Source organism: Mustela erminea, chromosome 10, assembly GCF_009829155.1.
Source record: "Mustela erminea isolate mMusErm1 chromosome 10, mMusErm1.Pri, whole genome shotgun sequence".
Lineage (NCBI taxonomy): Eukaryota > Metazoa > Chordata > Mammalia > Carnivora > Mustelidae > Mustela > Mustela erminea.
Genome location: NC_045623.1, coordinates 43,982,234 through 43,998,927, shown reverse-complemented (window position 1 = coordinate 43,998,927; position 16,694 = coordinate 43,982,234). Strand labels below are relative to the sequence as shown.

Here is a 16,694-nt window from a genome sequence, read left to right as displayed (position 1 = left end):
GGGGCTTTCACTTTGAACACTGACTTTGCAATTTTCTAGCCGTGTGACGTTGCGTGTATTTCACACTGAAAAATGAGGATAGAATTGCATATGTTACTGTGAGGATTAAATGAAATCATGTAATGTAATAATTGAAATCTCTGTCAACTTTCAGGAAATAATCTTCTCCCCCCTCCTTTAAATGCCTTTTCTAATTTATTTCTCATATATATGTAATCAAAACCCTAAAAGTTTTAAGTTTGAACACTGCCTGACAATTTTACAATGACTCCTACTAAGTGCTGTGTTATCTTGTATACTCTCTCTGTGCTCTAGCTGTGGTAGGTTGGGGAAATAGTAAGGACCAAATTGATCAGAGAAGCTTCGTAGAGGGAGGTTTTGAATGATGGGTAGAATTTGCATGGGAGAAGACTTTCCAGGTAAAGGAAACACCTGAACAATGGGTACTTTTTCTGGATCCATAATTTATGTCTTCTTCAAAGATTTTATGTTGGAGAAATTAGAGAATGATGTTGATATATAGAAAAGACTCCTACTGTGTAAGGCATCGAAGATAGGTATGATAAGTTAAATTGAGTGCGTAGAAAATCAAGAAATGCAGAGTTATTGTCTAGTTTTAGGGCAGTGGCATTGAATTAAAAGGGACTGAAGAAATGATGTTATCAAATTAGTAAGTACCGTTGTTGATTATTCCTAGCATGCAGATGTGGAGTATTTGCTGATAGATTTTTAAATACTTTTTCTAATTATTATATTTTGTGTAAATATATTTTTATATATTCATACTGCCTGTAAATATATTTACACAGTGTAATCAATCAAGCAACACTTTTTTTTTAATTAGGGGATTATTATGTCCAGTTAATAGGAAAATTTTTTTTAAAGATTTTATTTATTTATTTGAAAGAGGGAAATCACTAGACAGAGAGGCAGGCAGAGAGAGAGAGAGGGAAGCAGGCTCCCCGCTGAGCAGAGAGCCTGATGCAGGACTCGATCTCAGGACCCTGAGATCATGACTTGAGCCGAAGGCAGTGGCTTAACCCACTGAGCCACCCAGGCGCCCCAATAGGAAGTTTTTACAGGGAGTTTATCTTATACTTCTTTGGTATCCATTCTTCTCATTGTTTGAGGCCAACCTTAAAGTATTGAATTCTTTGATTGGATCTCTTGAGAGCCTATAATCTCTTCTCATCCCCATTTATTTATCAAGAAAAAACGAGTTTATAAATTAACATAACAGAATTTGTGATTCGTTTTAGGGATGGAGGAGATTGAGCCTAAAATCCTAATATTTGTCTCCCGATCAAATAAGGAAGTGAGCCGTACATAAGGAATAACAGCCACATGGAAAATAAATCACTACTTTATTAGTGGTTTTCTAAGCTCCTTAAAAATCCTCAAAGGTCTTTCCTGGAAAAACTGAGTTGCAGTCAGAGGCTACAGTGGTAGCCTAATTCCTCTGTGTGCTATACTTCACCAAATGGAGATTGCTAGGTCATCTCTTCCACTGAACTCCCTAACAGAGACAAACACAGAGGGCTTTCCCTGAGAAATCCAGTTCACTGAATGGGTTTCCAGTGTGGAATACCTAAAGCAAAAGCCAGGCTGTTCAGAAGGTCTGGACTCTCCTATCAGTCGCATGATCAGAAGGCAGCAGAAAGCAGTAAGATTAATTCGGAAACAAAAAAGAGAAAAGGTAACTGTCATTAATGAAGAATAAAACTAGGTATAAAGAATATCCTGAGAATGGCCTAAATAATTGCAATACTTAGTGACGAATGTTAAAAATAGGTTAAGTGCAGATAAAATGGTGACACAGACATGGAAGTGATTAATTCCTGTGTGAGTCCAGGAAGGCTTCATAGAGAAAGACACATTAGGGGTAGCTAAATGTTTGTCAGGGTAATGAGGGTAACAAGAAGGAAATTCCAGGAATTGGGAGTTTGGTAAACCATGGTAAGTTTTGAGAAAGAGAAACAGTTTAGTGGAATGGAAGACATGTTCACAGGGAAAAGGTGAAAACTGAGGGAGGTATGCAGATATGAGAAGATCTGAAATCCATTACTGGAGGAGGGTATCAAGAAGACTTGACATCTGGTTGACTCGCAAACTAAACCTCAGAAATTGGAGGCTCCTCACCTCTTCACAGTCCTTGGAATGTGTGTACTGCTTGTCTTCACTGCTTCCAGAAGCTGCCCCAACATTGCAGCCTTGAGATAGGAATGTGGTGTTGAGATTATCTGGATGGTACATGTGGCTAAATCCAGGTAGGGCCTCTATATAGACTTAAGATTTGGTGGGTGAGTGCGGAGATCTACTCATTTGTGGCCATCCAAGACAAATCTCATAAGACACATTTTCTTGCTTTGAACCTGCCACCTCCCTGTCTGGAGTGGCCTGCCTCTTTCTTTGGCCTCTCCCTGTCCTCCACACATGGGGGACATTTTCAGAATATACCCAGGAGGCTCCCAAGAAGGTTGTGAACTGCATGCTAAAGAATACAAGCTCTGGCCAATGATATCCAGAGTTAAGGTTTGCCCAAATGGTATGAGTAGTTGTTTATCTCTAAAGATGCTATTACATATTTCCATAATATTTTCTATGGTAGCTATAATTATAAAAAATTATCAATAAGCTTATGAAAAATTATCAACAAATTTGGTGGCTTTAGATGATATACATTTATTAATCTGACAGTCCAAAAGTTAGAAGTTCAAAATAGGTCTTCCTGGGCCAAAATAAAAGTATCAGCATGGCCGACTTCCTTTTAGAGGCTCTAAGGAAAAATTCCTGGCCTTTTCCAGCTTCTAGAAGCTGCCAGCATTCCTTGGCTTGTGGACTGCTTCTGTCTTCAAAGCCAGAAAAGGCTGGTCAAAATGTCTCAGGCTGTATCACCCTGATATGTTCCCTTTTCTCCCTCCCTCCCTCCCCTCCTCACCTGTAAATTCCTTTGTGATGACCTTGGACCTGCCCAGATAATCCAGGATAATCTCCACATGTCATGGTCAGCTGATTAGCAACCTCTAATGTAACCAACCTCTTTATGTAACCTAACAATAGTGGTTACAGATGCTGAAGAGTAGGGTGTGGAAGTGTAGGGAGAGGTGTTAGTCTGCCTACCATACATCATTTGTATATATCGATTAAGCAGATTAGTTTTTCAATAACACTTTTTTTTTTTAAAGATTTTATTTATTTATTTGACACAGAGAGCAATCGCAAGCAGGAAGAGAGGCAGGCAGAGAGAAAGGGGGAAGCAGGCTCCCTGCTGAGCAGAGAGACTGATGTGGAACTCGATCCCAGGACCCTGTGACCATGACCTGAGCTGAAGGCAGAGGCTTTAACCCACTGAGCCACCCAGGCACCCCTCAATATCACATTCTTATAACACTGTTCTATAATGACAATAATAATAATGGGTCATAGGCTCAGTGTATGAGAGATCAGAAGATATAATGAAAATTTATCATGAAGTCTCTAAAAATGTATAAGACATATTGTCAGGTAGCTCATCTTTCTTGAGAAAACGACTCAGCAGAGCAGTAGCTGTATTCATTTAGATAACATTTTATTTGTTAGAGCAAGTTTTGACAGACTTCATTTTAACAGCTGGAGAAATTAATTTAAAATCACATTTAGTGTATTGGCAAACTTCTACAGGTACGTGCAGACAATTACATATTTTTGAAATAAAATAACTGCTTCTACATTCTAATGAGAAGATTTGAGGATAGATAGAAGCCATACATTTAAGCAGATATGCTTTAATAGATAGTAGAAAACTGTCAGAAAATAGATCCACTGTGACCATTTCTACAGTTCTCAGTGATTTCTTCGTTATAAATAACATTTTTAAATGTGTACTTTTCTGAACAGAAAAAAAATAGCAATTCACTTTCTGAATACTTTCATATTTACAATGCCCTTTTAAAAATAGTAAGTTAAAAGGGAATATTGTGATGTGAGCTATAACTTTTCTAAAATTAAAAGAAATAAAGAAATCAAATATACTAGCCTAATGAGATAACAATATTTTTCACTAACTGAAAGATTATAGGCCAGAATTCTTGAGCTTTATATACACTATTTTTACATTTACAGCCATGAACAATATTCTAATTTGAAACATTTATGTATAACTGATTAAGAATATGAAGTCATAATCCATGAAATAAGTATAAAACAGCATATACCTCATAATGTTAACTTAAAAAACAGAACATAATTGTCATTTCATTTATGAACTTTTGTGTCTTCTTTAGAAAATTAGAAAAGAAAATGGATATAACAAATATAATTCTAAGTTGTTTTGATAGAAATCTAAGTTCAGAACAATTCACACAATGGTAAGATGTGTTCATTGAATTATTTTACCTATAATTTCTCATTTAGTTTACAAAAAACCAAGTTTACTCATTGTTATAATAGCCATTTCCTTTTTCCTGCTTTACATTCTGCCCCTTCATTCTCTCATATTCCACTTTCTGTAACAGAGCTCATTACCAAGGTGATAGGAGACTAGTTTCAAAAGCAACATGAGTCACAAAAATATCAAGCTAGTGGTTTCCTTCAGGACATTCATATATTTCTTGTGTTAGAAAGAAAACCTTTCCTTGGGCGCAGTGATATCACTCCTGAGAAACCAATTACTTTTCATATATCTGTAATACTATTTTGACATAACTATGTCGTGGAGAAGAGCAAACTCTAGGTATATAGTACATAAGTACGGTATCTTATCTGCAGTTCCTACACTGTAAACAGAAAAACTGATTTAAAATAGTTGATTATCTAGTAATTAATAACTGGACAATTGGTTCAAGTCATTTTTATACATTGGCCATCCACAGCCTGGCTTTTTTATGTGTGGCAATTATCCATAGTTCTCTATTTTTATCTTAAGCATCCGAAACAACAAGGGACATTTTTGAACAATCTATAGTATTCTTCTTGGATCTAAAAAAAAAGAAAGAAAAAAAGGAAATGTTAAATTTAATTGCAACAACCGCATCAAATTATTTTCAAATCACATTAATTGTTATATTTGGTTTTCAAAGTATTTTCTTTTTTTAAATTTAATTTAATTTTTTCAGTGTTCCAAGATTCATTGTTCATGCACCACACCCAGTGTTCCATGCAATACGTGCCCTCCTTAATACCCACCACTAGGCTCACCCATCCCCCACTCCTCTCCCCTCCCAAACCCTCAGTTTGTTTCTCAGAGTCCACAGTCTCTCATGGTTCATCTCCCCCTCCGATTTCTCCCAATTCACTTTTCCTTTCCTTCTCCTAGTGTCCTCCATGTTATTCCTTATGCTCCACTGGTAAGTGAAACCATATGATAATTGACTCTCTGCTTGATTTATTGCACTCAGCATAATCTCCTCCAGTCCCATCCATGCTGATACAAAAGTATTGTTTTCTCATCATCTGTCAGAATATGCTCAAATTAATAGATGCTATGTTTATATTCCTAAAAACAAGTTTTGTTTGAAAGCCTATTTCCATATGAAAAGCTAGGGGATCTGATTACTTTGATACTAAAGCATACTGCATTGAGACTACAGAAGGACTCACCATAAATCCATGAGAATAAGAATTTTTATCAATTTGGTAACTGATGCTACATGAATATGCTGTAGGGTTGGCCAAAATTAAAAAAAAAAAACAAACAAATGAACAAATATAAAATAAAACTGCTTACTTTTCTAGATAAGACACACAGGAATAAGAAAATGAACATCCCTTGGAAGGCATTGCTGACAGTGAAGAGGTAAGCTGTTACTACTGATGCGTGCACAACATGGAGGACCCCAAAGATCCAGGTGGTGCCAAGAAGGAATAGGAGAGCAAGGGCTCCCCTTGCACAAGACCTAGAATATAATTGAAATGTTTCAGTTAAGAACATCACATATATTCAACACACCCCTAAACTCCAATTATGTGAGAAAAGAGTTGATGGTATAATGAAGAAATCTACAAAGACCACAAGGGATTTTGAAACTGACAAATTATTCTAGCTTCAGGAGATGGGCTTCTGGGTATGTTACTGCCCCGGGGTGGGGATGTGCATCCAAAATGAAGGCAACTTTATTAAAATATAGTACTTTTCAAGGAATTTCCTTAATCCTAAAATATTTTTATCTATTGTACTGCAGTGTATGTGCTTTGATTTCAAATCAAATGTTGCAATAATTCCTGAAGATAAGACATATATCTGTTAGGAGGTATTTTCCCTAAGAAACCTTGGAGAACTATACCACGTGGACTTGGGTCAGTACGTGTACACGACATCAAAGGAAACTTCTGCTTTCCTTTCAGGTTTAGACAAGAAAGGATAAGAGATAAAACTAGATTTTTTTTCACTGTTGCAATACAGTTACCTCAAAATAAATTCATATCAGAATACTGTTTTCTTAAAAATTTTTAAAAAACATGTATTTTCAACTTATTGCCTATGACTTTGGTCAAGCAATATTCGGTCCTGCTCACTGAGGACACTGCTTTGAAAATGAGGCAACGAATGATTATTTTCTCATTCTTCGTCTAATCATTCCATACTGCAGAAGATGTTTAAGCAGTGTACCTCAGAAAATGAGTCATTTTCAACTTTATTAAAACCATCACACTACATGAAGCTATGAATGTGAGGGATAAAAGAAAGTAATCGATCAAACATTTGCTAAATCCGAACTATAAATCTTGTGCGAGGTATTGAAACTACAGGAGTGTTTCCAAGCAACACAAACGTTAGTGGTTTCTAATGTTCCCTATAGTACACTTCAGTTTTTCCTGAACAAACCATTTTCAAGGTCTCAATAAATCAGTTTTAAAGAGAGGGTTGAAGGAAAAATCATGGCAGCATGCAAACGAGGAGTCACAAGAAAGAAACACAGTTACTAAGCTCCGAGGAATGTTTTCCAAAGAAAATCACTAAGGCCTATTTTTGCCCTAAATCACAACCATCATCTTTTCTTTCAAAGGGGATTATGTTGGAAAAGATTGCTTTACTTACCATTTAATCTGTGGTGATTATAATCTTATTAAACATATTAAATGCTATTTAACAATAAGTATTTTAGATATGGCATAAGAAAGTATAAAAATAATTTTAAAAACAGTCCTTTCAAGAATTATTTGTGCCTTAAGTTACCAAAGCTTTTAACTACTTAAGAAATAGAGTTAAAGAGACCTTTACCTTATGTTCTCATAGCAACTAACTTCTGGTTTCAACCCTGCAGTGTGACGAAAAACTTTGTATATGATAAATCCAAAAGCCAAGAGATTAACCTGAGGAAATAAATGAATTTCAAAGAAGAGATAGTTTTCATAGTCAATTAGATACATATGAAGGAAGTAAATAAATACAAAAGATTTCAAATAAGATAGAAACTAGAAAACAGTGGGATTTTTATGTATATTATTAAGTACAAACCCTCTGGTAGATTTCAGGAAGCAAATCTGTGGCTGATCTTTATGATAGCACTGAAAATTGTTAGTACAAATGGTAGTACAATTTGCCAGATATTTTAAACACCCTGTTACAGAAACTTCTTCAGATGTACGATCACGTCTACAGATTGATGACTATCATCGGCTGCCAATTACAGATTCATAGACTTATTAAGTTAAATGTTGGTTTGAAAAACTTTGTGAACATTTGAAAAATCAAATTTTGTTCATTAAATTATATGTTGCTTCGAGGAGAAGTGTTAGTGATAATTGTGTCAACCTTTAAAAAATTAAACTGGAAAAAGAATATTCAGAGAAATTAGAAAATCCAACCAAACACCTTCAATTTCTATTCCTAGAAAGTGTTTTGAGTGTACTTTCTTTTGTATGGTTCATCTAGCTGTGTCTCCTAATATTTATGCTCAGATTTCCTTTCCCTAGATTGAACCTCACAAACTTTCAAAATATTAATCACTGAAATAAATGTTTGTTTGACGGTATATACTTTTTATTAAACATTTATCATTCTGGTATTTATATTTCTTATTATGGGCTAAGTAAAGTACATACAATTTCCACTTTTTTTAAAGTGACTGCATTATGAAAAGTCTCCTCTTTTCCTATATTTTTGGAAAACCTAAACTCATATTTGTAGTGCCAGAAGATTAAGTCAAAAGTATATTTTAAATGTATATTTATTTAATCTGAGCATACTAATAATTAATATCAAATATTATAAAAATTTGTAGATTGATCTTTTATTGAATATTTTATTAATCCAAATAGATTTTTTCCAAAGCCATTTTGCAATAATAGCAAAGTGCAATAATTTAATTTTTACCTAATTCTTACACTAGTATTTCAAAAGCTTATAGTTAAAAAAAAATTGTTTTTTTCCTTCTGTATTTTAAGGAGTTTTATGTAGCTTCTCAAAATTTATTAATTACTGGGTGCGCCTGGGTGGCTCAGCGGGTTAAAGCCTCTGCCTTCGGCTCAGGTCATGATCCCAGGGTCTTGGGATCAAGCCCCACATCGGGCTCTCTGCTCGGCGGGGAGCCTGCTTCCTCCTCTCTCTCTGCCTGTCTCTCTGCCTACTTGTGATTTCTGTCTGTCAAATAAATAAAATAAAATCCTTAAAAGAAAATTTACTATTTAAAAAGCAGTATGAAAGAACGGGTCAGATAATTTCATGTTGTCACTTCTCCATGGAGAAGTCCTTGAGAGAAAATCTTAAAGGGATAAGGGTCTATTCCCTTCTTCCTGCTTTCAAATGTCCATCACTTGAATGATATGATTAATTAATTCTAATTACAGTAATTCTTCCATACAAAGGAAAGACTTCAGCAATTGCAGAGGGGAGAGAAAGTATATTAAAAGTGATTGAATTGATAGTTTCACCTTATCTTAGGCTCAAGTAACTAACTGAAATTATAATTTAATATTTAATTTTATAAGGAGTTTTTACTTATGAAAGGAGAATACATAGTATATTCTAGGTTTTTATAGCTACAGCTTCTTTAAATAAATTTGGAAACAACAATTTAATTTTATAAATAGGTGTATATATATATTTTAAAATAATAAAAAGTATTAAAGTTGGTTACTATAAAAAATATATGTCAAATTATTGGTTTGAACATTTGCAAATAATTTTAATGAAGTATTTATATTGAATTTGTTATCTCAACAAAGAATTATGAGATAACTGTAACAAAAAAATTGTTCTCTAGATGCATAATTTTTCCATGTGACTGACTGTAATATTAAATTTTCTTATACTCTTCAATAAAACAGGTTTGAAAAATAGTTGTTCATACTGCTGTGTCTTCTCAGAAGTCCATAAACATTTGAAATGCTGTTCCACATCATAAGCTAAAATAGCGAAGAGCAGCAATGGAACATTCCCTACGGGTGATACAGTTCTGGAAAGTATATTTTTCTGTACAATAGGGAGAAAGAATGTTTACATTCTTATAAAAACCAGGTGCTGTTGGACAAGTAGGAGACTTACTCCATAATCTCATACTTTCCACATTATAAGAGAAACAGATTAAAATACTTTTATCAAAAAGGTGTTATGGTTCTATGTAATAAAAAATCACAGATATATTGATTTTATTATCCATATTCATTGGTACTAATATAAATATATGAAGCTTCTTATATGTATTCTAAACATTTTATAAAGGGTCCAATTCTCTGGTATAGTAGTAAGGAGTGGGTATCTATTAATGCACAAAAGGCATTATCTTTTGTTCTCATAAACTTATTAAGAAAATATATAGTAAACGTTGACATAAATACTTACAAATCTACAAACTGTGATAAATGTTATCAAGTCACAAATTTGGATTATTTGAATAGACAAAATGAGGGTGGGTTAGAAGGGTTCAGGAGGTGCTTCTCTTAGGATTTAGTATTTAAACCAAGACCCGATAAATTATAATGGATTAACAGATCAAAGGATCCACGAGGCTTGAGAGAATTGAGGATAGTGCAGATCTTGAAGGAATTAGCAAAAGTAGCCAGGGTGGGGGCAACAAAGGGAGAGGTAGTATGAGAAGAGGTGAGTGAAATAGACAGGAATGAGAATATTACTTGGATGTTCTCTCAAATGCAAAGGATTTTAATTTATTCTTTCATTCAAGAACTTACATACTTGAGCCTTTTCCTTAAGGCACTTAAGGAAATAGGATGAAAAAAAAAATATATATATATATATAAATGGAAGAGATGACCAGTCAATCGGCAAGTCAAACACTATTCAATAAGTGCCCAGGGATTGTTTGCAAAGAGCAAAAGAACACAGGAAATGACACCCTCACGTGTGATTTCTAAGCCAGCCTCTAATGACCAGTAAAGCCAAAGGAGAGCAACCCAGAGAAAGTAAGTGATTACTCAGTATATCATCAGTCATTGGACCTATCTCTGCACAGTCACTTCTTGGGTGATCAGACCTAAAGGCTCAAAATATTACCCTTACACCCTATCTGACTGCTTCACTAAGTCTAATAGGCATCAGGAATTGAACGTGTCAAAAAATCCAAAAAATCATCTGCTGTTCTTCCCCCTAAAGAACTTATTTTTGCTTCAATTTTTCCCACCTCAAATAAATAAATAAATAAATAAAAGCTATCTCATCCTCCTAGCAGATCAGCCTCATTCATCAGAAACCCTTCACCTCCACCTTTAAAACATTCTCAGAAGAGGACTACCACTTACTGTCTTCACAGTGCCTATCCCGGGAGAAGCCACATTGCGCCTCACCTGAGCTATCGCAAAACCGCTAATTGGTCTCTCTGCTTCCATCTTTGCCCTCCTACTATCTGTTCTCGTTACAGCAGTCAGATGGATCCCTTTAAAATGTAAGTCAGACATGTCTCTATTCAGAACCCTCCAATGGCTTCCCACAGCACTCAGAGTTAAACCTAAAGATCGCACGATGACCTCTGGGTCAGAAATGATTTTGTTCTCACTATGCTTCTTCTCTCTAGTCCTACTTCTCTCTCCTTTGGTTACGTCACTACGTTCACATTGGATTCTCTGTCCTTCCTCCAGCCCACCAGTAAGCCCTGGGGCTCTCCATATTCCCAAGGCCATTCCCTCACCACCTCTGTTTAAATGCCACCTTATCTACATACTTCGCTGTATGTTTATTAAAAACCGAAACCCAAATGATAAAATCAGAGCTGAGTTCAATTCTATGGCAATACAGAAGATGATGGTGTTCTTTTTTTTTTTTTAAGACTTTTATTTATTTATTTGACAGACAGAGAACACAAGTAGGCAGAGAGGCAGGCAGAGAGAGAGGAGGAAGCAGGCTCCCCGCTGAGCAGAGAGCCCAATGCGGGGCTCAATCCCAGGATCCTGGGATCATGACCTGAGTCTAAGGCAGAGGCTTTAACCCACTGAGCCACCTAGGTGCCCCAGATGATGGTATACTTTATTGTTTTGGACAATGCAAATTCTATATGCAAACATAATTTTTCCTTGCCCGAATCATTAGAACATGGAGAAAAAAAATTCTCCTTGACCAAACTATAGTCAGCCTCAACCTTGGGCTTCAGTGCCCTTCCTTAAAGAATTCAGTTTTAGCAAGAATCTTGCTAAGTCAGCTTAGAGAGAAACCTACCACTCTTGATATCCAGTCATTTTCAATATCTAATTAAGTTCCTCATCCCCCACCCTTGATATCTGATCACACTGGTCTGCCTCTCAGCAAGAGTCCTGTTAAAGGAAATTTAGCAAGAATTCTCACAACCCTTGCCATTCGCTCTTAGTAATTTTCCACTCATTCCCCTCCCCACGTCACACAAACTGATCCTTGTCTATAAATCCCCAGCTGGCTTTATTGTATTCAGAGTTGAGCTGAATCTCTCTCACCTATTGTAATAGTTTTGACACCTATCACAGTAGTCCTGAAAAAAGTCTTCCTTACCATTTTAACAAGTGTCAGAATAGTTCTTTTCTTTAATAAAACTCAGAGCCAAATGCAACATCATAATATCCAGCAAATTTAGGGTAACCGGAAACACTTGTATTTGCAGCTTTTACACTACCTGTATTCTCTTTATCTATAAATACATAAGCTACTTTAAACCCTTCTTTATATAGAGTGAAAAACCTTGAATAATCAGTATCACCCAAAGGCACATGACTTTATTTACTTAGAGGTGGGAATTAAGTTGAAACTCTGCATTTTATATGATATGGACAAGTATTTTCTGGAGGGGATATTTTATGAACTAACTACAAATAGTCTGAGATAAGATAAAAACAGAAGCTCAAAACAAGATTATACAGAATTAAAAAGTATTTCTGATGATAAATGGTTTGCAATTATTCCAGAAGTCATGACTTTGAGGCTAGAGAAATATGTGCATTTTATGTTAAATAATTGGAAAGCTTCTACTAGCATTGTGTTTACTGGCAACACTACCTTGGGGATAACTGCCTTGAACACTTGAGCTTTTCTTTCAAATACAAGAAACCTCATTAATATGAACCTTAATTAAGGAAATGGTGCCTTTAAAATGATTCACACTTTTGCTTATTAATATTTACCTATGTGTGCCGATTTTATCAGCTGTAGTTCCCTTATTATTTATCTCTAAATATTAGTGCCATGAAAGCACAGGGGCTAATTAATGACTTGCAAATGAATGAAGTCATTCGTTATCATTTTTGTTTCAATTTGAAAAAAAAAGAAAAGATTAAGCTTGTCGATTAGGAGTCCTTAATACTTTTCTAGGAATAAGCAAGACAAGAAGGTTAGTGGCAAACATGAGAACTCTGAAATTCACTGTTGCACTTGAGTATCCAGAGAATGAAAACAGCTGTGTAGAAAAAAAATCATTCAAGTTGTGAAAACTTAACCCTTGAGAGAAACGAGTATTTTAAATTTAAAATCCTTCCCCTGGGTTCATCTTAAGGAATATTTATCTATACAGAGATCTGTTTCTTACCTTCATTGATAGATGCAGTTGCTTCAAAGTCTGGCACACATTTTCTGATGTTTGACAGAGTGCATTAAAAATTTTTAAGTGCCTTATTTTTTAAAACAAGAAATTTAAATAGATCAGCTGGAGAGAGAGCAGGAGCGAATTCTGAAAGATTTAGACCTACAGGTACATTCGACCCAAGGGCTTCAAATTCAGACTTCAAAATGAATCATCCCAATCAGTCATTTTTCTTTTCTTAGTCTTTTTCTCAATAATTGATGAAGCCATCTATATGCTGATGTCAGATCTCACCAAAAAGAATGAGAAAATTTCTCTTACAGCACTTTTAGACCCATGCTTTAATTTTTCACATATATCAAATGGAGTCTGGTTCATTTAAGAATGCATCATGATCACAAATACTATGTCCTTTCAAATAGTTTCGTTACCTTTAGATTAACTGGCCTAGTTAATCCTCTTCTGCCATGGACAAAGGGTGGATTTCTCCTAGCCTACCAAGAGGGCATTACTCCCCTGCCCCCCACCAACAGTGACTCATTCTCAATCCCTAGATCCCTGCAGAGATGGCTCAGTAGTTTTCAGCTGAAGCTTTTAAAGTGAAAAGATATCATCTCTTAATTAAAGAAAAATATCTACTACTGACATTGGAATCAAGTTGAGTTTTGTCTTCATTCTGATTTTCTTCTATTGTTCTCAATTGGAATCACATCCTTAAATGCCTTACTTACAAGCTAATCCCATAGAGTATGAGAAAAAGTGGGGTATGTGCTGAGCAAAAAAAGTCCCTCTTCCAAGAAAACAGGCACAAGTAAAATGTGGAGCCTGTGAATACAGCAAAAGGAATGGTGCAGATAGAATAAGGTTATGGACTTGAAGATAAAGAAGTTATTTTGGATTATTTTGTTGGGCCCAATGTGAGATGTGAGCCCTTAGAAATGAAAGAGAACCACAGCAGTGAGGTACTAAAGAGGAGGAGGCAGAAGGGGAGGCCAGAGAGAACTGAAGACAAAGGGGGTCATCAGGTCAGGCAGGAAATACGGGAGGCCCCTACAAATTGAGACTGACCCCTGTCCAACAGCCAGCAAGGAAATAAATTGCATGGCACTAAATTTGGCCAACAACCTAAATAAGTGTGGAAACAAATTCTCCCCTGAAGACTCCAGAACGGCCTTAATTTTAGCCTACTGAGATTTGAAGCAGAAGAGACAGCTAAACCACACTGTACCCAGACTTCTGACTGCCAGAACTGTGAAATTACAGATTTGTTGTTATAAGCCACCAAATTTGTGATAATTTGTTATGATAGCAACAGAAAACTAATGCAAAGTAAAAGACATGTAAATATAAAATATAAATTGTATTTATATATATATATGAAATACCCTATAATTAGTGTTTCTTATATTTTAAATAAAAACTTAAAATCTAGTTTAAAAGAAAAACTAATTTTTTAGTAACTCATATTTATTATTGACATTCTAGATATTTGGTGAGTAATTGATCATTTAAAAACTTATTTGTGGATTCTGTTTCTGTGTCTTTTAAAGAAATCACAAATTATAACTAGTATAGGACTTGCTCTTCAGTAAGTCATAAACACAGTTTGGACTTTCAAGGACCTGTCACATTTTCCTCTGTATAATGCACACCTTTATAGGCCCTTCTTGTAGGGTTGCTTCATTAATAAGTAAAAATACAGGTTGCCAGTTACATTTAAATTCAGATAGACAGTAACTAACTTTTGACTCTAAGTATCTCCCACACAATATATGGGGCAAACTTAAAAACTGATTTGCTGTTTATCTGACATTCAAATTACTTGGGCATCCTGTGTTTTGTATGGTAACCAAAACGTCATAATTTTCAAGTTATTTTCACATCTGAGCCTTTTTGTAATCTGAGGACACTGACTTCTTAGGAGAAAACCCCAAGGACATCACCTTCTCCACATATGACAGTTTGAAAAGAGATCTCAAAGGAAGAGGGGGTACATTTTCAGATGCTGCAATTGGTGTGGAACCTGGACATGTGTGTATGTGCAGAGACTGACAAAACGTCCTAATAGTGTATAGTGCATGAAAGCACATATCAAAGGTTTGCGACCAGTAACAAATACACCCAGGCTAGGCAGGACTCCTTCCCCTTAGAAACCCCTTGGTGTGCATCGTGAAGCTATGCTGGAAGGCAATGGATTAGACCAGCCTCTGTTAAAAAACAAAAACAAAAACAAAAACAACAACCCCCCCCCAAAAAAAACCCAAAAAACTTTTGTTAATAAACTAATAACTAGAATTAAAATTTCCAAAGCTTAGATGTGAAATTGCATTACTATAAATTTAGCGCAAACTCTCCAAAATTATGACACCATGGTATTTGTTGACCTGTTGTCAGAATCGTGGAGTGGAGTCAGTTTGCCCCCACCTACATCTACATGACGCAGCTAGGAAGCATCTTTTTCCAAACATCATGAGCCTCATCTTATTCCATTCACATTCCTGAGGCTCAGGGTCGAGCAGCCTGGGGAGTGTCTACAGACCTAAGAGCTACTCCTCAGCTCGGGTTATTCACGCTTGGCCCAGAAGAGAGGAGAGCAGAGAGAGAGAGGAGTGCCGTCTCTAATGCTAGGAGAAAGATAATAAGAGTAATGTGAGGGACGCCTGGGTGGCTCAGTTGGTTAAGCAGCTGCCTTCGGCTCAGGTCATGATCCCAGCGTCCTGGGATCGAGTCCCACATTGGGCTCCTTGCTCAGCAGGGAGCCTGCTTCTCCCTCTGCCTCTGCCTGCCATTCTGTCTGCCTGTGCTCGCTCTCTCTCCCTCTCTCTCTCTCTGATAAGTAAATAAAATCTTAAAAAAAAAAAAAAGAGTAATGTGAAACATGCTGAAACAGCTGAAACAATCTGAAAACATAATAAATATAAATAAATAACCTAAACAGTTTCTAAATGTGATCAGACAACAGCGTCCAACAGTATCCTCAGAACATCTGAGATATTAACAGCATTCTCAGTATAATACCTTCAGGTTTATACTTTAGAAGATAACCGTGCTTTTCCACCAAGCATTGACTGCTGGGGTAGAGAACTGGAAGAATGGTTGTTCTGGGATAAAATAGCATTTTGCAGGTAGTTACAAACTACTGTAACATTGAGATGGGAGCCAATGACCAAAATACTTATGGAACATTTTCTTTGTGTCGGACATTGTGGTAAGTGTTCTTAATTTTTAATTCATGTCATCCTCACACCAACTTTATGGGGTAATTCCTCTTCTTATCATTATCATCATCATCATTACTGATTTCACATAATGGCAACAGAGGCATAGAGAGGTTACATTATGTGCCCACGGTGACATGGTTAGGAAGTATCAGAGTGAAGATTCATACCTAGTAGACAGGTTCTAGAGGATATGTTCCCCTTTTTAAAAAAAAAATTTTTTTATTTGTTTATTTGACAGAGAGAAAGAGTGAGAGAAAGCACAAGAAGGGCGAGTGGGAAAAGGAGAGGAAGAATCAGGCTCCCCACTGAGCAGGAAGCCCTACGTGGGCCTTGATCCCAGGACCCTGGGATCATGACCTGAGCTAAAGGCAGAGGCTTAACTGACTGAGCCACCCAGATGCCCCAGGATACATCCTTAAGCACATTATAAAACTACCAAATGATAGATGAAGGGCCAGTAAAGAAAAGTTAATTTGACATCTAAAATTCCATGAACTTAACTGCTTAGACATTTACTATATTATCTGCTAATAGTTGCTTCACTTTAGAAATGGTTTAAAGT

The 16,694-nt window shown here is 35.9% G+C and overlaps 1 protein-coding gene across 3 annotated transcripts in view; it reads right to left on the bottom strand.

The window, feature by feature from the left end:
• Positions 1 to 3,551: 3,551 nt before the first annotated feature.
• ADGRL4 (adhesion G protein-coupled receptor L4) overlaps positions 3,552 to 16,694 on the bottom strand; it is a 113,405-nt gene continuing 100,262 nt past the window's right edge. The window contains exons 14-16 of one of the 3 annotated variants that reach the window (XM_032361572.1): positions 7,199 to 7,290; positions 5,705 to 5,873; positions 3,552 to 4,956 (exon numbers count right to left, since the gene is read on the bottom strand). In XM_032361572.1, the coding sequence (XP_032217463.1) occupies positions 4,894 to 4,956; positions 5,705 to 5,873; positions 7,199 to 7,290 (324 nt within the window). In that variant the 3' untranslated portion in view covers positions 3,552 to 4,893. The remainder of the gene's footprint in view (positions 4,957 to 5,704; positions 5,874 to 7,198; positions 7,291 to 16,694) is intronic. The other 2 variants (XM_032361573.1, XM_032361574.1) reach the window with 2 other exon arrangements.